General features: G+C 48.6%; 1 protein-coding gene across 2 annotated transcripts in view; it reads left to right on the forward strand.

Moving 5' to 3' along the window:
* The window catches only part of EPHX2 (epoxide hydrolase 2), a 59,190-nt gene that overhangs the window by 32,722 nt on the left and 4,613 nt on the right, over positions 1–21,855 (forward strand). For both annotated transcript variants that reach the window (XM_082842631.1, XM_082842630.1), the window contains exons 10-16: positions 14–40; positions 2,606–2,691; positions 6,125–6,236; positions 15,844–15,915; positions 17,655–17,688; positions 18,803–18,905; positions 20,724–20,793. In XM_082842631.1, coding sequence (XP_082698757.1) covers positions 14–40; positions 2,606–2,691; positions 6,125–6,236; positions 15,844–15,915; positions 17,655–17,688; positions 18,803–18,905; positions 20,724–20,793 — 504 coding nt within the window. The remainder of the gene's footprint in view (positions 1–13; positions 41–2,605; positions 2,692–6,124; positions 6,237–15,843; positions 15,916–17,654; positions 17,689–18,802; positions 18,906–20,723; positions 20,794–21,855) is intronic.

Genomic DNA, 21,855 nt, shown 5'->3' on the forward strand with positions numbered 1-21,855 from the left:
TTTTCTTTCTTAGGATATGGTCACCTTCCTGGATAAGTTGGTAAGTAATTATTTTGAACTCATCTCTTTGGAGAATTCTGTTTGGAAGTGGGCAATAAGCTGTGACCTTTGAAGGTGTCAGCTGTTAGAGCCCTGAAGGGAGTGGTATGGGAGGGGGAAGGTGGGGTGGTGGGTCGGAAGGGATTATAAAGACCAGTTTGGAGAATATAGAGGTGAGATTGGTTTGGTTCTTGTTTCATGAGAAGCATCTTCCAGGGGATAGAATGTCTCTGTTGGCTTTAAGCCAGATGAAGAGCCTTAGTGCCAGCTGAAGAAGGTTGGGAAACATCCGATAGGCTAATACTTCCCAGCTTCTTAAAACTTCCATCCCTTTTGACATATTTAAAATCGAATGTCTTCGTTTAACATGGTTTGGAATGTCAGACTCAATGAAAACGATCAACAGTGGTCATCTGAGAATACACTGCCGCAGAGCACACACACTCTTCTGAGACTCAGGTACATCCTCTGCCACCTTCAGTCAGGTCACGTGGCAGAAGGGAGACACCGCAGCATGGCTGAGGGGGCAGAGGGCCCAGCCAGGACAGTGACAGTACAGGGGGGCTGAGATGACGAAGGAGTTCCAGATCTACAGCAGGGCCTGGTGTAGGACGTGCGGTAACAATGTCATGTCCCATCCTCTGCGGATTCTCAGTCCTGTGGAACTGGCTTTGGAACTTTTTAGTGTGATGGGGATAGCTAAGGCCCAGTGTGGCCACCCCACTCCTGACTTTTTCTAGAAGATTTCCAACTGGCTGGGAACGTCTCTTATTCTGATGGTTGAGAGGGAGTCTCTGTGGTTGCTGGCCAGCTTGGTCAGGTGTCCGTCCCCGGCCCAGTCATGACTAGGATATGTGGGAAGGAGACTGGGCCAACCTGGATGACCTGGGTGACCAGATGAGGTGGTCATTTGCCACCTGGAGGTGGTGCCTGAAGTCTTTGGAGGAGATGAGCTCCCCCACGACAGGCTTGAAGGCTGAGCCATGGAATAGTCCCAAGTGAGAGGTAGAGAGGGAGTCGTGGACTCAGGGAAGTAAGAAGAGTCTGGAAAGCAGAGTTTCACAGAAGCCCAGGGAAGAATGTTTCAAAGGAAATGCCTCATGCTGCTGTTGACTAAAAAAAAAAGCACATCCTAAAGGTTGAGAATTGTGTTTTATTTGGTGGACAAACTGAGGACGTAAGCCCGATACAGCATCTCAGATAGCTCTGAGACTGCTTCCAGAGAGGTAAGAGAGGAGGCAGGATATATAGTAGTTTCTGCAACAAAAACTAGGTAGTCGGAACATCAAAAGATTACTCTTAATTAAAGAAAACCACGTATCTCAAGTTAAGGAATTTAGCATTTTTCTCTGTATTGGAAGGTGCAAGAGTCTGGGCTCACAGAAATCATTCCTTCGACATGCACCTCTGCTAGCTGGGGCCGGTATCCTGCTTTTCTCCATCCTGAATCCCCTCCGGGTGCCCCACTGAGGGCGGCTGCAGTGACTGAGGGCTTGGCAGTGGGCAGCCTGTTTGTCTCCATCCTGAGTTGCCTGAGGGTTCACCAGCGGGGTGACTGCAGTGACTTGGTGGCTGCAACATCCTTTGTTTACTGATACGCCAGGCAGCATTTTTTTCACTCACACTGCAGAACAATCGGAAGAATGAGAACCAAGAGGGGAACAAAATTATTAGTGATTAGTAGTAGCCTTAAAGAGAGAAGTTTCAGTGGACTTGGGCATAGCAGGGAAGAAGCCACTGGAGGGACTTAGGAAGATCGTTAGGGAGGCACCTGATATAAACCATTGTGAAAAGCGGGAGAACACAGGAGACGGAGTGTGGCAGAGAGCTGAGGCAAGGAGCCACCTTTCCAGCTCCTTTCCAGCTGGTGGTGGGGCCGGGGCGGATCAGAGGCCCTAAAGCGCCCAGCGGGTGGCATATAGGAGGGAGCCCTAGTTTAGGTTAGGAGACCTGGGTCTGAATGGCAGTTCCCCCATTTACCATCCGTGCAGCCTGGGCAAGTCACCCGCCCCCTGTGAGCCATCTTTTCATTTGTAAGATGTGAGTTTGAAGGTTACTGGGAGGATTCCAGATAAAGGGCCTGTGACACAGGAGATCCTGCATGAAGGGAGCTGTGGTCGCTCGTGGTTACAGCAGCAGAGGAGGGGAAGGTGCAGGGAGAAATTGGGAGGTAAAGGATGCTCTTGAGGCGTGTAGAAAAGATCCGAAAGAATGGGGAACAGAATAATAACCACTCAGTGAAAGATGAGCACGGAGGGCAGGGGCGGTGTCATTCTAACGTGAAGACAAAAGGGAGGAAAGGAGGTGAAACAAAGTTTGATTTGTGGGAAGGTAGAGAGGGAATTCATGGCCAATGGCCTCAGTCTTCTGAGAAGATTTAAGAGGCCAGCCATTTGTGTGCAGGGTCGGCGGGGCCCGTACATGGGACCAGAGGCTTCAAGAGGGCGGGTGTTGGGCGTTGCTGCTGCAGTTAGGCCTAAGGGGAGCCCCAGGCCTCCGGCTCTCAGCATCCCATCTCCTGTCCCGGAAAGCTACTCACACTCAGCCCCCTTCTTTGTCTTCCTAGGGCATCGCTCAAGCTGTGTTCATTGGCCACGACTGGGGTGGCATGCTGGTGTGGAATATGGCTCTTTTCTACCCCAAGAGAGTGAGGTAATTAGACCTCGGACATCAAGAATTTGGGTCAGACTGGACTTGAATTCCCTAGACTCCTTCCTCAGGTCTTGAATTCCAGAAAACTTCTTGAAAACAATAGGTTATTACCTGGGAAGGTGACACCGTAGCTCCTTAACTCATTGGTGTATAAGTAGGGAGGGTTTAATGAGCTAACGTCTTGGGCACAAGGCCTGTCCCAATCACCAGTAATGCAACGAATAATTCAGGGCCTGTGTAGCCAGTGGGAATGCAGGAGAATGAGGGTGGGCTTTGAGGGGAGGAAGTGAGGCAGCAGGGGATGCCAGAGTCATAGAACTGAGTGCCAGGAGACACTTTAGCCCTGGTCAGAGTCAGAAAATGTGGCTTTCACTTTTACCCTGAACTGGCTACGTGACAAATCACTTCACCCGTTAGGCCCTGGTATCTTCAACCACAAAGTGGTAATGGTCACTCCTACCCGACTCTTCAACCTGCAAAATACAGTAAAACAGATGTCAGGTTGGAATGATATGTCATGATCGCCATATCACTCATAATCATTCTCAGAATGACATTTCAGGGCACAAGTGGGAGCTTTCAGGTGATGGGTTTTGAACCTGGAGAATCAGGTGGTCTTTGTGGCCACACCCCATTTGAGCTGGTAACTGCAGTTAAAGCCTGTCTGACCTCCCATTTCAGCCTCAGATCTTAGCAAATTAATTAAAACAGCATCCTTAGCAGCCATCTGTGTTTCCCTAACTACCAGTTACTTTTTATTTGGCTGAGTTTATAGGAATGGAAACGCTGGAGAAACTTTGTTCAGCTCAACCCCAGCTCAAATGGTTGGATGATCTCAAAGACCAGAAAGAATCACACATTTCCTAAAGTATTTTTAAAGTTTTTGCACGCTGTTTCGATCTCTTTAGCTTCTCTCTCTGTCCTCTCTGTCATTCAAAGGTGAGATAAGAAAGCTCTTAAGAATCAAGTTCACCAAAAAGTTACCCTGCAGGCAGTGTTAGATGCTCCTTGAAGGGAACAAAAAGAAATAGAGCAACAACATATGGTCTCCACTTGTTGTTTTATTAAACTTAATCTAGTTCTCCTGTGAGAATTTTAAAAGGTTTAACGTGAGCCAAGTGAGGTTTTGTGCAGAGTAACATCAGATCCGAGATGCGGGCGTGCTCTGTTTCCCGTTCCTCTTCTCCTGTGCTGTTTCCACCCTGCCTGCTGTTGATTCTGGAGTAGTTGTTCATTCTACGCCTGCTCTCGTCAAAGCAGCCCTGTTACCTCCTTTCTGGGAGGGCGGGAGGGAGCTGAGACCCTCTCGCAGGGCTGTCCAGGATGGGACCCCGCATCTCTGGGTCTGGGAGCATGTTTTATTTAAGGATATTGCTAACAGCACAAATCTCTGCCTTTCTAGCCAGACAATGAATGAAAGAAAAAAAAAAAGCCCACATTTAATGTGGAATATTTCTTGGAATCCTTGGTTTCGCCTTTCTACTGAAATAAGCTTTGGGAACCTATTTAAAATCAGGGTCTATTCTATTGTTTGTTTTATATCCTTTCTTTAACAATCACCTGGAGACGCTGCTGCCAGAAGGAGGCTGTGGTTCAGCTTTTTCTTCATCTTAATGCAGTTGGCAGCAGCATTTATATATTATCATCTCGCTAAGTGATGATTTTTTTATATATGGGATAAATGATATGTCAAAGCGATTAAAAAGAAAACCCCACTCTGTTCAGAATATTTAGTAAAAGCTAGAATTTCTTGACTTGTGATTTAAGTAATGCTTAAAATAGGTTCCCTGTGGTAGCATTAGGAACTTACAGACATCAGTATAACTTATTTTATACCCTAACCTGCACTGTCTAATCGTGGCTGTTGAACTTTTGAAATGTGGCCAGTTTGAATTGAGATTACTGTAAGTAGAAAATACCTTCCAGATTCCAAAGACTTAGTATGAAAGAATGTAAAATATCTTATTAGGAATTCTTAATATTGATTACATGTTGAAATTATTAATACTTTAGATATATTGGATTAAATATTAAATTAACATTAAATTTAAAATTAAGTTAATTAATATTAAATAATATTTAAAATTAATCTCAAACGTTCCTTTTTACTGGTTTTAATTTGGCTACTGGAAAAATTTTAATTATATATATGGCTTGCATTATATATATATATATATTTTTTTTTGCATTATATTTCTATTGGTTGGTGCTGGTTAAGCCTCACCAGTCCTTCCATTGATTGTTTTATTTGCCCTAATTATCCCATTGCTCCTATTTTATATATCTGTTTCTTTTCTGGGAACAAGTTTCCACAGGGTAAGCGTGGGATACGGAATTCTTTGCCGACCAGCCAGGCTCAATGTAGTCCTGGCTAACTTCTATCAATTCTGCCTTTGTGTGGTCTCTCCAATTCACCCTCTCTTTTATTCCTTTTGCTGCCATCCTCTTCCCCTCAGGATGACTAAGACAGTCGTCTGCTGGCTTCTCCCCCTCTGTGCATCCACGTGATGGATCGCTGCTTGATACATCACTTCCTGACTGCAGCTTCCATCCACTCTCACTTCTTCCCAGAAGCCTTCATGGCTTTCTTGGTTTTCTGCAGCTTCCAGTCCAGACTCAGGGCCCTTCATGTTCCCGGTCCCATGAGCCTTTCTGGCTTCATTTCCCAAGATGCCCCATTAACCACTTGGCTTCTGGCCCTGTAGACTCCTCGCTCCATCAAACTCAACCCCAAGCTTTGCCTCATTCTAGAACTGGCTCAGGCGACCTCATGATGTTTCCCTTGCAGGTATTGGTTCCCCTCCCCACCTCTCCCCCACCTGTAAAAGTCAAGTTCAAATGCTATCTCTTCCATAAGGTCTTCCATGATGCCCAAACCTAGAAATCCTTTATCTCCTTGAATTCCTGTGGTATTTTGTAGGAACTCCTATGCCTCATTTTGCAGTCTATCTCATAATATAGTCATGGGTGTATTTGACTAGCCTTCCTTATTAGACTATAAGCTCTTGGAGTATTGGTTTTATATTTTCTCTCCCCTAGTATGTGGCGTGGAATTACACTCAACACAGAGGAAACAGTGAGTGAAGGAAGGAAGAAATGATTGTGTTTTTACAAACTAGAGAAAGATTGTACTGTTCACGTATTGTAATCAAGGTGGATATACTGCACGTAACGTGCGTGTATCTTTGTTGAAGGCAAGTAGGTGAGAAATACTGCAGTTTAGTGGCAAAAAAAACCAAAACAAAACACACACACTGGGCTGGAGAGTCAAGAAGTATGGTTTCAGGTCCCGTTCTCCCTGCACTGCTGGTGTGAGATCTTGTGTGTAGCACTCTCCCACTCTGAGCTTCTGTTTTGACACATGAGGTCCTTTCTGGTCCTTACAGACTGTCTTCTTATGGGGTCTGTGTCTTGACACCTCTTCTTTCCACAGGGCAGTGGCCAGCTTGAATACTCCCTTCATACCGGCAAATCCCAAAGTGTCCCCAATGGAGAGAATCAAAGCCAATCCTGCCTTTGATTACCAGCTCTACTTCCAGGAACCAGTAAGTCTGGGGCCCTGTGAGCAATGATCCCAGCAAGGTTTTTGTTCTTCTTTTGCCTTCCTCGTTCCTTCTTCCCATTGATCAGACTTATCTCTGTCCCCTTGAATATTCTGTGGCTTTAATGAGAAGTGCGTTCACCGATGGGTTCAGGTGAAGCTGGTGCCAGAGCGAGGCTGGTCCTTCCCGGCTGACGGTGCATTTCTCTATGTGTGTGTTTGGGGTGATAAGGGGATTGGGGGGTGGGGCTGGCGCGTGGGGCTCCCCTGCTTCTCTGAAATTGGGAAATGGGGGCCGAACTCTATTTTGGAGCCGCTTCTTCTCAATTCTCTGGCTGAGAGGCTGGTGAAACCCACCTCTTGGTGGTGACAGCTCCTGGCCTCCCGCCAGGGATTTGATATCTCTGCTGAGGAGTGACATCTGTGATTACAGAGAGTGGCAGAGCCTAAAAGCCCTGCATCAGGCCCCAAGCATCCTTTGAGAGGTGTGCAAGGTTTCTAGGTGTCACCCATGTGCCACAAGCTCAAGATGCCTTTCAAAGATGCCCACTGGGGTTTGGATGATGTGTGATGGGTGTGGCTGCCTCCTTTCACTGGATTCACTGAAACAGCAGCATCTGGCCTGGCTGCACCCCCCATAGCTGCCCTCATCTGTGGAGGGTACCTGCTCCTCTGTTCGTGGGCCCTGGACCCCGATGCCCAGCTATGTCTGGGTAATTCCAAAGAGGATAAAAGATGTTTCCTAACACTCCAAAGAGAGAAGAATAGATCAGATTAATTGAAAAAGAGCACGAGAGCATCTCATCTCATCCCTCATCCAGCCCTAGCCCGTCTGCTGCTCATAGGAGGTACCATTGCCAGCGAGGGTCACAGCCATCCCAGTTTTGATTTGGCGAGTAACTCTTCTCCAAGAATGATTTTAATTAGTACGATGGTGGCTTGGAAGAGGAACTTCTTGATTCAAGCAATAATCTGACTCATTCAGTAAGACACCAGGCGCCTCCGGCAACGTCATGACAAGATGCTTGGGTATCACACCCTCCACTGAGGCCAGAGCCCCACTGCCACAGCCCAGAGTGTGGACAGCTAAAGAGCTTCCTCTGGCTTGGATTGAATCACAGTGTCTTGAATTAGTTTGAAGTAACCTTGGTCTTGAGAGATAAAGATGATTTAGATGGTAGTCAGCTAGGGCTGCCATAACCCAGTGCCACAGCCTGGGGGGCTTAAACAGCAAAATGTATTATCTCACTGTTCTAGGGGCCAGAAATCCGAGATCGAGGTGTCTACACAGTTGGTTTCTTCTAAAGCGGTTCTCCTTGGTTTGTACATGGCCCTCTTCTTGCTGTGTCTTCACCATGGCATCTCCTCTGTATGTGTGTGTCCCTGTCCAGATTTCCTCTTCTTATCAGGACACCAGTCACATTGGATCAGGCCCACCCTGATTACCTCATTTTACTTTAATTACCTCTTTAAAGACCTTACCTCCAAATACAGTCACGTTCTGAGGTACTAGGAGTTAGAACTTCATAGGAATTTGGGGGAGACACAGTTCAGCTTGGAACAGATGGGGACCATGAGGGTGAAGGGTGGGAACTGTGAGAAACTGACTTATTTGGAATGAGACCCGGGCTCATGGGACAGGAAGGAGGACGTGTCCCTGTGCAAGGCCCGGAAAGCAGCCCCAAGTTTGTAGTCGATGTCAGAATTAGTAGAGAGTTGTTGTAGGTTTAACGCTTATCGTAGGGGGCCCCCATCTAATTCTTTCGGCTGGACTAGAAGTCAGCATCCCAGACCAAGGTGCGATGCACTGCCTGTCACCCTTTCCCAGGTGTTTGAATCACTCAGGTGCATCTCAGACTGGTGAGAAGCGTCTGGTGGTGGGAGAGAAATGAAGTGCTGGTTCTAGCTTCTTGAGTGGCAGCTGCCTCAGCCTTTAGGGATTGGGAAGGAAACAGCCCCAAATAAAACTGTGAAGCTGGTGTTTGGGTCCCTGTCACCTCTTAGCTGACCCTTTCTCAATCTCTGGCTCTGCTTGGTCCCCAGCCCCCAAAACCCAACCCCCTCCCACTGCCCTCTGTGTGCCCAGAGGACGCGACCCCACCCAGCTGTGCCATCACCTCGAGTGCCCCATGCGTCAGAGTTGCTCTCACCTGTCTGCCTCCTCCCCTGGCCCAGCCCCCAGGCCCTGTGGATAGGTTACGACGGGCCCTTGACACTCTGGCTCCCACTGCTGTGGTACCACACATGCAGCAGAGGGAGAGGGAGGGCGTGGGGTTGTGTGCCCGTTTCTTTCTCTTCCACCTCTTTTTTCCATTTTCTTTCTTATCTTTTTGAATTGGACATTCGTAAGAAGACTCCTAACTGCTGCAAAACACAGGTGGCCCACAATTGGGGGGAGGGCTGGAGCCTGACAGACCTGTTGAAATGTCAGAAATGTTTCGACCAGTGTCAATTGTAAAGAACTGGTTCATCCAGCAGATAGCTCTGCACCATCTATTGTGTGCCAGTTTCGGGGGACATCTAGAGATGAGTGACAACTTTTGAGGGCTTAAACAACTCTTGGGGAGACAGGCACGTAAGAGACACCCAGGGAATAAGGCAGCAGAAAGGACTGTAATGGAGGTCCAGCTTACTCTGGGAGCCCACAAGAAAACACAGTTAACTTTCAGCAAAGGAAGGAGCATTTGAACTGGACCCAGGGAGGTGAGTAGGATTTGGGTGGGGGGATCTGAGAGAGAAGGGGCTGCCAGCCTGAGGGGACGAGTGACTGAAGATGCTTATGAAACCCCTTAACTCAGGGATAAATGTCATGAGATGAGAAAGAGAGGGTAACCAAAGAGTCAGTGATCCTTTAGGTGAACTTCAGAAGGTCTGGAACATCTGGAAACTGCCCCCAGAGTTTAATAGGCGCACGCAGTTTTCCAGGAAGAGTCCCTAACTTTCATCAGAACTTAGCAGTTCGGTAAAGGCTAAGAGCTGCTGAACTGGATGGCCCTGGGCTTTCAGGTGAGGTGCGGAGTCGGGGAGGGGGCGGGCAGCAGCATCAGTGTCACCTGGGAGTTTGCTAGAAATGCGAACTCACTGGCCCCCTTTGTGATCTGCCCAATGAGAATATGCGTTTTTAACCAGGTCCCCCAGGTGACCCCCGTGCGCATAACCTCCCAGCTCTGACAGCTGTCTTCTGTGATTCTCAGTCAATTTCTGTGACCGTCTAGTCCGATGAACCTCAAATGTCAGTGTGCTTCAGAATCACCTGGAAGGCTAATTGTGACATAGATCCCTGGACGCCCCCTCCAGAGTTCAGATTCAGTAGGTTTTTGATGGGGCCAAAGGATTCACATTTCTTTGGTGAGGTCCTGGAGCCACACCTTGAGAACAACGACCATAGCCCCGAGGAGGGGGGTGATCCAGCCACTTCCCAGGTAGTGATGGGCGGGCAGCCGTCCTTCTCGGTGAATTAGAGACCTCTGGGCAGCTGGCTCCACTCAAGAGTGGCTGGAGGGGATCGCGCAGGGCATTGACTATCTCTCTCAGGTTCCCTTTTAACAGTGATTCTGCGATTTTCTGATCCCAGGCCCCCTCTGCACTCTTACAAATTATTAGGGACCTCAAAGAGCTTTAGTTCATGTGGGTTATATCTACTGGTATTTACCATACGAGATATTGAAATTTAAAACTGTCGATTCGTTAAAAAAGGATAATGTGCCCATGTTGATATAAATAACATCTTCTTATTTTTTTTTTTAATCTTTATTTTCCTTAAAAATTTAGTGAGAAGTATAGCATTGTTTTACATTTTTCGAACCTCTTTTATGTCTGGCTTAATAGAGACAGATGGATTCTCCTACCTGCTTCTGCGTTCAGTCTGTTGGGATGTCACATGTTATTGGAGCCTCTGGAAAACTCCACTGTACGCTTATGAGAATAAAGAGGATATGTAACATGTTAGTATTGTTACAAAAGTTTTTTGTCATGGATTCCCTGAAAGGGCCTCAGGGCCCCCCAAAGGTCTCCAGACAATATACTTTGAGAATTACTGCTTTTTATTTCTTTTAGGCTGTATTAGTTATAGGAGATAGAAAAAGGGAAGTAGTGGTTTCACTATGTATTACCTTTGATCAAACTACATTTAGGGTATGTATCAACAGAATTCAGCTCATTAAAAATTATTTTTCTTTATTATTTTTTAAGTTACGGTAAAATACACATCACACAAAACGTACCATCTTAACCATTTTTAAGTGTACAGTTCAGTGGCATTAAGTACATTCACACTGCTGGACAGCCATCACCCCGTCCATCTCTAGAACTCTTTTCATCCTGCAGAGCTGAAACTCTATTCATTAAACACTAACGCCCCATCCTCCCCTCCCTCAGCCCCTGGCACCCACCCACCTACTTTCTGTCTCTATGAATCTGACTACTGCAGGTACCTCATATAAGTGGAATCATATAGTATTTTTTTCTTTTGTGGCTAGCTTATTTCAGTCAGCAGGACGTCCTCAGATTCATCCATGTTGGGGCGTGTATCAATTTCCTTTTTTTTTTTTTTAAGGCTGAATAATATCCCATTGTGTGAGTTTTTAGTTCATCCATTCTCCCCTTGATGGACACTTGGGTTGCAACTACTGCTTTTTGAGTGCCTGTTGGGCCAGGTGGTTCTGTTTGCAACAGTATGTGGCGTTCTTTCCCATCTTTTCAGCTGAGCGGGCCGAGGCTCTGGGAGCCTCCCTCACTCGCCTGAGATCAGGTACGTGACTGGGTCAGGATGTTGACCTCGCCTTGTTTGACTTCAAAGCCCACACACCTCCTCTTAAGCCACACTTTGGAGGGAGTTTGGACTTTCTTTGTGTGCTCTGTGCATCGAAGCAGAGAGGGGAGGAGCAAACCAGGATAAGCTCAAGGTCTTGATGGAAGGAGGGACCTCAGGGGAAAGATGCTTACTTAATTGCAGTCCTAGTAGAGCAAGGATTTTCATTTCAAAGGTTGTTACAGTCTTTGTGGAAAAATCGGTACCTTTATTGGTCTGTGGTAGCTGTTGGCGGATGGTTTTGTTCTTAGAACAAAGCCTCTTGGCAGGGAAATGTTCGATATTCAAATTAGTCATCTGGCCACTAAAAGGCTCCCAGGAAGCGGCTGGGGGAATCCAGCAACTGGGGCTGGTCCGGATGGGCATCAAGCTGTGTCTTAAGGAGAAACCATGGCGGGGCCCGTCCCGCCAGCCTGTCTGCTCCCCCTTGGTGAGGAAACGGACTGGCCAAGTCCCTTCCTATCTATGGCCCTTAGTTTCCTCATCAGAAAAAGGATGGTCTCGTTGGATGGTTTTCACATGGATGATAGCTTTAAACGTTAGCTGAATTCAAGCCAATGAATAAAACATAACATAGAGCAACTCTTTGATCAGGGCTGGGGCCTGGGAGCCCCTCCTTCCCGTCCCTCCTCCCACCCCACCCCGTCTTCCGCACCGCTCTCCAGCCTGGAAGCCGTGTCCAGGAACACTCAGGGGTCCAGACGCCCGCCCCCAGCCCTTCCACCTGTTGCTCAAGTTTGCTGAGCACCTCAAGGTGCGGCTTAGACAAACTGCAGGTTAAGATCCAGCTCCTTGAGCTCTTTGAACTCTTGGCCAACGTTTACTCTCCTGTCCTGTGAATTTGCCGAGTCTGGTGGAAACTCAGATCAAAAGCTGTGTTTTTCTTCTCAGAGAAGGGATCATGGCCTTTGCATTTGTGTAGTAAGAAAGGGAAGAGGAGGCAGCTCTGGGCAGCAAAGACAAATAGAATCAGCTGGATAATTTCAGCACCACCTGCTCCATTTTTTTGCCGTCCGCGAGCCTCTCACTGTTGTGGCCTCTCCTGTTGCGGAGCACAGGCTCCGGACGCGCAGGCTCAGCGGCCATGGCTCACGTGGGATCTTCCCCGACCGGGGCACGAACCCGCGTCCCCTGCATTGGCAGGCGTACTCTCAACCACTGCACCACCAGGGAAGCTCCAAGGTTGGTTTCTTGTACTTCAAATCCTTCATGAGCTCTGTGTTGACTCTTAGGAAGTCTTTCTCCTTAAACAGCCCCAGAGTCTTCTGAGACAAAGCTCCAGGATTCATGGAATTCCAAAGGCTTTGTTCTAGGAGCTTTTCCTTAGAACCTAGAGCTGCCTGCCCAGGTGATAGCTTTGGGGTAATAGAACAGACTCGTTCATTTTTTTTTTAACTTTTTATTTTGTATTGGCGTGTAGCCGATTAACAATGTTGTGATAGTTTCGGGTGCACAGCAAAGCTACTCAGCCATACATATACGTGTATCTCTTCTCCCCCAGACTCCCCTCCCATCCAGGCTGCCACATAACATTGAGCAGAGTTCTGTAGGCTTACTGCTCCCCTCCACCTCAAGCTGGAGGAGAATTACCTTTGCGACAAAAAACTTAATCCATCGATCTAAGACAGAAATGGAAAATTTTGTTCAAGGCGAATTGAGGGCTATAACCCGGGGACAGCCTCTCAGAAGGTTCTGAGAGCTGTTCTGCCTGTTCGAGGTCAAAACGCAGTTACATGTTTTGAGACAGAGGGCTGTGTATTAAATGATGTATTATTGACAGTTTACACAATCTAGCAAGTAGTGGGTCATGGCTCATCGTGGCCCCTTACGACATCAGGAAGGAATGTTATCTTTTAAGGAGTTGTCTTGTTGATGCTGGGAGAATATTGCTCTTTATGGTTGAGCAGGTATTTCTGCTGATGGGGGAGGTTTGGTCGATGCATAATGCAGGTACGCAGTGCGCAGTGGAGGGGAGAAAGGAGGCCAAAGGGCAGAGAAGATTTTTTTTATGTTTAAATTTTTCTTGTCCTGCCATAAAATATGCATTTTATTTCACACCCTCTTTGATGAGTGTGAGCTTGCAATGGAGGGCAAGAAAATAAAAGCCACAATCCACGTGATCGTTTAGAAGTCACCCCCCACCAAAGTCTTTATCTCACATTCTTTCCTTTTTTCCCCTCTCTTCTTCCCAACCTTCTAGCCTGTGTTGGGTACCTGCTATTACCGTGCTATCACAGTGGGAATAAAAATATGAGTAAGATACAGTGTGTGTCCCTAAGAAATTCACAGGCTTGTGAGGGGACCAGATCCAAAAATAGACGGTTCTCATGCAACTAGATAACTTTAACGATGGAGATAATAATAATAACAATAATCACCATTTATTGGCCTCCCTCCTATGTATCTACCAGGCATGGTCAGAAACAGGCATTATCTCCTATCATCCTTACAAAACTCCCATTTTATAGATGAGGAAACTGAGGCTCTGGAAGATTAAGTTGCCCAGTTAATAAGTAGTAGTGGTGGGGCTTGCAGCCTTGTTTGTTGGATTCCAAAGTTCATCCTTTAATTCCTGTGATCAGGAGCACAAAGGGAGGAACCCTATCCAGCTGGACTGGTGGGAGGCTTGTCATTGGTCTGTGGGACTTAAAAATAGGGTATCACCTTTTATGAATTACAGAGCATCCGATGGTATCGGCAGGGCACACAACCAGAGTACAAATGCTCTTATCTTCTCCGCTTTCTGGCCCTCACCTTTGTCCTCTTCATCCCTGTCGATCTGACATGCTTTCACGTGGGGAGAGAGATTTATTTACCTTTGGGTTCTCTTTGATTTTTTATTGACCCTTTTGACACTCATTTGCTCTTTTAAGTACTATTTGAGCTCTGCAGCCAGTCCAGACCTCTGGACTCGTGGAGATACCTCCACACACTGAGACGCATCACAAGCTCATGAACAGCAGCTAGGGACTGCTCTCAATAAATAAGAATGATGACCCGTGGCAACGTGCAGGGCGTTTATTGAGCGCATAAAATGTACTGCCTTCCATGGCTATTTCTCGCCTCGACATTCATCACGTAACTGAAGGCCACGATTGATTCTCTGTCATAATGGAATCTTACACATGTGAGGGGATTGTAATTAACATGCCAGCATTGCTTTCTTCAGAAAATCTCGAACTGCAGATCCAGCACTGCTTGATGATAAATGTTTCCTTGCCTGCAGTGCTGCTGTCTCGTAGATCCAGAGCTCTCATGACATGCCATATGCGGAACAAATGAGTGCAGGGTAGCAGGACCTCTTAAAGTGTGCAGGGTCTGAGGGCCACTGGCCACCAGAACACTTTGCTGACCTGGCTTACAGGACCCTTCTCTGCGGGAACATTCCTCGGAGGAAAGGAACAAACATACATTCAGCCTCTGCTCCATCCAGGACCAGTCACAGATGCCCTGGGGAAGAAGATGAGTAGGAGCTTGCCTGCTCTCAGGGTGGACCATGGAGAGGACATGAAAGGCTCTGTGAGATCCAGGAAGAGCTGAGCTGTTTTACTGTGATGGGGGAGGGTAGGGCTTCTTGGAGAAGGCAGTGTTTGGCACAGGTGTTGGCTTCTTTTTTTTTTTTTTTTAATTTTAAATTATTTATTTATTTATTTATGACTGTGTTGGGTCTTCGTTTCTGTGCGAGGGCTTTCTCTAGTTGCGGCAAATGAGGGCCACCCTTCATCGCGGTGCACAGGCCTCTCATTATCGCGGCCTCTCTTGTTGTGGAGCACAGGCTCCAGATGCGCAGGCTCAGTAGTTGTGGCTCACGGGCCCAGTTACTCCGCGGCATGTGGGATCTTCCCAGACCAGGGTTCGAACCTGTGTCCCCTGCATTGGCAGGCAGATTCTCAACCCCTGCGCCACCAGGGAAGCCCGAAGGCTTCTTGAAGGCCAAGCTGAGGGAAGTAGGTGCTCTTGGTGGAAGTTACAATATGTTAAACCACAGAGCTGAGAAAGTAGGGTGCCCCTTCAGAAAACATCCTGCAACTCAGTTTAGCTGGTTCAGGTGAGCAGTTGGAAAGGAGAAGAAAGTAGGCCAGCACTGTGCTCTAGACTGAGTGCTTGTGAGCCCCCCAAATTCGTGTGTTGAAATCCTAACCCTGATGTGATGGTATTAGGAGGTGATCCCTCGAGGAGATGATTAGTTCTTGAGGGTGGAGCCCTCATGAATGGGATTAGTGCCCTTTAGAAGAAACTCCAGAGAGCTCTCCTCCATGTGCTTTCCTCCATGTGAGGACACAGTGAGAAGATGACCATCTATGAACCAAGAAACAAACTGTCGCTAGATACTGAATCTGCTGATGCCTTGATCTTGGACTGCCCAGCCTACAGAACTGTGAGAGATAAATGTCTGAGTTTGTAAGCCACCCGATCTATGGTATTGTGTTATAGCAGCCAGAATGGACCACCATACACTGCCATACTCTTACTATTATAGGCTCCCCAGCCTATAATAATAAAGTGATTATTATAAGTAATACATTCCCACTGTAGGGATTTAGATAAACAGAAAAGAAAACAGCAGCCATAAACCCACCTCCCCAGTGTGGGGTGGGGTGGACGGGACCACTGTGAGCATCTCATATTTTATTCAAACCTTTTAAAAAAAAAAACGTGTTTCAATATGAAAATTCAAATTCATGCACTTCTAATGAAACTTGGGCTGGATGGGACAGAGGTTGGGAGCTTCTGGCTTTGGGTCAGATCAGTTTCCAAGATCTCTGCTGAGTCCTTCATTTTGCTTTCTTGGTTGTTCTAGGGAGTGGCAGAGGTTGAACTGGAACAGAACCTGAATCGGACTTTCAGAAGCTTCTTCAGAGCAAGTGATGAGGTGAGGGGTGTGGGAGGCAGGGCGGGGGGTAAGCAGGAAGGAGGAGCTGCAGGGGTGCAGATCCCCAGATGGCTTCCCTGGGAGGATGGGGGGATAGGGGATGTCAGGGTCTGGGAATAAGCAACTTGCCTTCTTTTCTTTGACTTCTGTAGTTAGGGCAGTTAGGGTCCTCACTCCACTGGTCCCTTCATTAATGAGGAAAGGTCCTGTCCTCTCTGTCACACACCAGTAGGGCTATGAAACCCAGATCAAAGAAGGATTATAATGGTGACAGTTTAGAAATTCTGCTGTTATTACCATTTTCATATGGATAATTGCTTATCAAAGTGCAGAATTAATTGATGCTTCTAACCCTTTTCTTGAACAACCACAGGAGCCTAGAATGCTTTAACGCGGTAACCCCACGCCCCTGTCTTACGTGTTAGGAGTCACTGTTGCTGTTGCTGTATCTGGTCAGTGCCTACTTAGCTGGCCTGATTTTTGCCAGTTTCTTTGCTGACCACTTCTGTCACCTCACTCTTTTATACTAAGTTCAAATTTCTTTCTTACTGAAGTACCTTCTTTTGTAGTTTTCTCAGTAAGAGTCTGTTAGCAGTAAACTCGTAATTTTTTGGCCTGAAAGTATCTTTATTTTGCTTTCAATCCCAAAGAACAGTTTATCTGAGTATAGCATTCTAGGTTGACAATTATTTTCTTCTAGAAGCTTCCGTCATTGCTTGTAAGAAATTGGTCTCAGGTCTACCTTCTGGTGTATTATTTGTCTTTTAGTCATGTCTCATCTGCAGTTCAGCCCATCTTTAATTTTGAAAGTTGGTTCTTTTTCAAAGCCTTCTGATCTCTTTCAGTAGAGTCTTGTTCTATTCTTGTTGTTCAGTTCCTTCTTTGGTCTTTAATCATTTGAAGCATCCTCATTTTTCATTCTCTCTCTGTGCAAGTTCTATTCTTTGGCCTTCCTGGAGAGTCTCGTTTTACTGTTGGCTGTGTTTGCTGTCTCCTGCAATGGGGCTTTAGTGTATGTGTGCAGGGGGTGGGGCAGGGTAGGGAGCGAGCTCTGTAATTTGGGTTTGTGAGCTCCTCTTCAGCAGCGCTTACTCTGCTCCAACCTGCTCCAGCTGAGATGGAGGAAATGGCCCTCCTGGGCGGTTTAGCTTTTGCTTCTCCTGCCAGGCCTTCTGGTGGCATTGCCAGCCCAAGCTCACTTTTGCTGTTGTTGTTTACTTCACTTAGTGGGGGTTTCCAGATCTCGTAGTGTGGATTCAAACAGAAACAGCGTGAAGGCAGGCTCGTGGCTGTGAATCCCCAGGGGAGCTTTTTTTTGGTCTCCTCTTAGTACCAAACTGAATGGACCAACTCCTTTGACATCCCTCTGTCATGGTGGGTGGGTTCTCTCTAGTCCACCCTTTAACTGAGGACCCCAGATTGAGTGGATTCACCGTGGAGGGGTGGGGAGGATCTCACTTTTACCTTCGCATCTGACCTGAGGTCTCATCTCCTGTTCCCACTGGTTGATACACCCAAGTCCTTACATTCCCAAGACCCGCCAGCACCCAGGAGCAGGCTTGGCCTTGGACCTTGGCTGCGAGCTGCCTCTGCTCTGACCGCTCAGGACCCGCCTAGCTCTCTTGGGCATTTAGCATGTTTGTATAGTCTGCTGGCACTTGTAGGGCTTTTAGATGCCCCGTTCCTGCATGTTTCCTTTGCTTGACCCATGACATCCCTTCTAACTTTTCTCCCTCCAGACTTTTCTCACCACGAACAGAGTCTGTGAAATGGGTAAGAGACATTCTCAGGAGGGAATGGAGACAGGAGGGCCATGACGGGAACCAGCCGAACGTTAAATGAGTGTTTCTCCATCTGCCAGCTGTGGGCAGAAGCAGCCACCTGCCAGCCCTGAACTAGTTAAGCCCTGACTTGCTTAACGTAGGTCCCCGCTGGTGAATCGCACTCACCCTAACCCTGGGCTGACCACACAGCCTTGGCTTCCTCTCCCCCATGAAGTTTTGGATTCAAGATCTTAAACAGAGCCTGGAGGACTCTCGGAGCTCTTCAGGGCAGATCCACCCTCTACTGATTAGGACAGAGACCCAGGAGAGGAACTGACCTCTGCAGGGTCACCTGGTGCAGGCAGAGTGGAAATCAGGCCAGACCCCCAGCTAGGTCTCCTCTGTCTTAGTGCCCTGGCCTCCGCTCCATCAGGCTCAGTTCCATCCCGTGAAGACAGCCCCTGTTCTCCCTCCCAGTTTGGATATAAGTGAGGAGCCAGAGCCGGGAGCAGACTGGCGCTCATCCCCTCGACTCCTGGATCCGGCACTGTTCCCACAGAACCTTGCTTGACCCCAAGCCTGTGACTTTGCCATCATTCCCTTGTATTTTTATTAATAATGATGATTGCTATCACTTGTTTGAGCACCTACTGTGTGCATCAGACACTGGGTTAGCCCCCTTTAGTAATATTGTTTATATTTCTCGTGACATCCGTAAGAACTCTCACTGTTATCTCTATTCTACAGATGAGGAAAATGGGTCTCAGAAGAGTTACAGAATTTGTCCAGAGTGGCCAGGCTGGAGTTAAACTCCTCCAAGCCTAAAGACCACACTCCTCTCACCGGTCAGGAACACCTCTCCCTTCCCTCCTTCCACCTCTTTACTTATTCACGTAGTCAATCGTTCAGTCCTTCATTCCTCAAAAGTTTTGAGCGCACCCTTGGTGCGAGGCAGGGGCAGGTATCCACAAGCACGAGTCAGAGTCATTGCCCTCCGGGAGCCCAAGTCTCTTGGGGAGACAGAGAGCAGTAATAAAAGATGCAGAGGTGGTGAGGGGTCTCAGGTGTTGGAACTTGGGCACCTGACCCAGAGGGTGGGAGAGGAAACAAGCGGCTTTCTGTAGGAGGACTCTTCGTGAGCACGCCAGGGGAGCCCAGCCTCAGCAGGATGGCCACCGAGGAGGACATCCAGTTCTACGTTCAGCAGTTCAAGAAGTCTGGTTTCAGGTAAAGAGAACAGCACCCCAGGAGAACACAGGAGAGAGAAGGTGGGCAGACAGGGGCTCTTCTGCTCTCGCAGTGCAGGGTGAGGCCCAGTGCCAGCTCAGTCCCAGTGAAAGCCTGGCCAGCCTCTGCTTGAATGCCTCCAGTGCCGGGAGGCTCACTATCTGACGATGCTCAGCCTGCTCTAGTTTGGAGAGTTCAGCTTGTTCTCCCTTATGCTTAGGGGCCCCTTCAGAGCAGATGTTTTTAACTTTTTTTCAGTGGTGACCTCTGTGAGGATCAGATGACAGCTCTGAGTTCTTACTTCAGAAAAACACCAAAACCCCACGTCACCTCAAAAACTGCATACATATTCGGTGGGGGGACGGTGGTTATAGGCTCAGCTTTACTGAGCTCTAACTCACATACCATAGAATTCGCCCTCTGAGAGTGTACAGTTCAATGGTTTTTAGTCGTTTCATGGAGCTGCGCCGTCACGACACATTTTATGGATCGCCACGATCCATTTTGAAGTGTTTTCATCTCCCAGAAAACAGCTCTGTTCCCTTTCGCGGTCACCCCCACTTCCCCTGGGCCCCCAGGTCTGATCACTCACCCATCTGCTCTCCGTCCCCCTGGAGCTGCCTATTCCAGATGTTTCATGCACACGGAGTCGTACGCTGTGTGGTCCTTCGTGTGTGGCTCCTTTCACTCTGGTCCGCCCGTGTTGCAGTCTCTGCCAGACTCCGTTCCTTTTTCTCAGGTCTGTTTCTATGCTGCGGTTCAGGGCCCTGCCCTGAGATCACTGAGAGTCCCTCTTAACAGCCCCTTTTCTGCGTGTCCCTTCACGTATTTGGGTATTGCAAATCTTCGAAGCTCGTGAGTCCTTCAGGGGCGCTGCAGGTCACCGCGTTTCCATCTTCCTCCTCTCTCCTCACGCCCCCATCCCTCACTCAGACCCAGGGGCGCAAAAGGAGCCCAACAGCAGGACCGCCTTCGTCAGCTCAGCCCACAAGTTCACAGTGTGGCGACCTTGAACACCCGTGAACACCCGTGGTGGCCTTTAGACCCCAGTGTCTCCAGTATCACAATTTCAACCTTTCCCTAAGCATCTCCTTTCTTCCCCCCTCCCCACCCGAAGTGGGGGACAATTTAAGAGTCTTAGACTGGGGGACAGAGGTTCTCTGGAAGGGAACGTATAGACAATCCGATCCGACCCCTCCTTGCACAGGAGGGAAAATCAGAAGTTCCCAAAGGGCACGTGACGTGTCCAAGGTCTCTCCGGGCCCTCCCTTTCACAGGAAGCCTCAAGGGCCGGACAGCACCAACCCATTCCACTCCTGAGGATTGGGACAGTGCTCCAGGTACAGCCCTGGAGTCACCCTACCTGTCCGGAGGAGACACCTCGGCATCACTTCCCGGTGTCACATTAGGAGGAAGCACCTCCCGGTGGCCCTTTTCTGCGGGCTCCCTGGGACAGGGGAGTGGCCCTGGTTGGTGAGGGCACTAAACCAAGCTCCCCCACCCCCCGTCTTCCGAGACAGTCCCAGGAGAAAATGGAGAGTCCTGTAGGGCCGATTTCTGTGTGTCCCCGGATGCCCACTTCAGAGAACATCAGCCCTCAGCCCAGCGCTGTGCCTGCACCAGGCCGTGCTCGATAAAGCCCGGCAGGCACGCAGGGCACCGGGGTGTGAATCCTGGGCTCTGTTCTCTTCGCCCTGCAGGAGCCTTTGCTCTTCCTGGGAAGACTGGCTCTATGCCGAGCAGGTTGCTGGTGGGGTCTGTAGCACAAGCGTCTACTAAAAGCTTTCCTCTTTTTATTCCTTCATCCGCCCCTCCCAGGGGACCTCTAAACTGGTACCGAAACATGGAAAGGAACTGGCAGTGGGGCTGCAAAGGCTTGGGAAGGAAGGTGAGTTCAGTGCTGTTCTCCTCCCCAACGAGTCACCCTTCGGGCATCCATGGACCCAACGGATAGGCCGCTGGGTCAGAACCAGGGGTGGACAGACCGGCCGGCTGCTTTGGGAGGTGCCTGCGCTGCAGGGTTTCCTCTTAGGACCTCTTTTGCTGCTACTTCTCCTGGAACGGCAGAGGGTGGGGAGAGGGCGGGGACAGGGGTCTGCCAGGTGACTGCAGCAGCGGTCTGGACCGCCTAGGTCTCCCGGCGGTGCCCTGGCTCCGGGCGCAGGTGGTCCAGTTAACTCCCAGAGGTAACAAGGATGAAGCTCCTGGCTCACAGAGGAACATTACATGCTCTCAGAGAGACGGGGCTGTAACCTCTGGCTCCTTCCCCTCGACCGAGTCAGTCTGAGTCTCAGTTTCCTTGTTTGTCAAGCAGAAGACAGGTTTCCAACCCCTGGGTCTGCAAAGGGAGTCATGGGGTCCCTGGTTTACATTCAGAACATTAAAAACCTAAGGGAAATTGCATTTTCACGTTCCTCAGCTCACTCGGTAGCCCTAGCCATCTTCTTGATTCAGTCAAAAATGATCGGCCCTCTATATGCCAGGAATGGTGCAGATGACACAGGCGAGGTCCTGACCTCACAGGGTTAGATCTTGAGGCAGTAGAGCATAAAAACAGTGGTTCAGAGCAGGCTGGGCAGAGAGTCGGCCTGGGATGTGGGACCTGTGCCCTGTGTGACCTTGGGCAAGGCACTTAACCACTCTGTTCTCCATGGCCGCTAATATGGAAGTGACAAGAATGGTGCCTACCTCAGGCAGGAGCTGTGTAAGGATAAAGTGGGTTGACGCACATCAGATGCTGAGTTAGAACAGTGCCTAGTACGTAGTAGTGGTTTAATTAATGCTCTTTAGCCTATCATCACTCTAATCTGTGATGGACAAAAATGACAAAACTGCAGTTTGATTGGCAGACTCTCTCAAAGCATGAGGGACGAGGATGAGGTCTTCGGGGAGGTGAACCCCGATGGCAGTAGGTTTGGGGACCCCCTCTTCTGCAGTTTCCTTCCAGATC

The sequence above is a fragment of the Leucopleurus acutus genome (assembly GCF_964270905.1).
Source record: "Leucopleurus acutus genome assembly, chromosome: 7".
Lineage (NCBI taxonomy): Eukaryota > Metazoa > Chordata > Mammalia > Artiodactyla > Delphinidae > Leucopleurus > Leucopleurus acutus.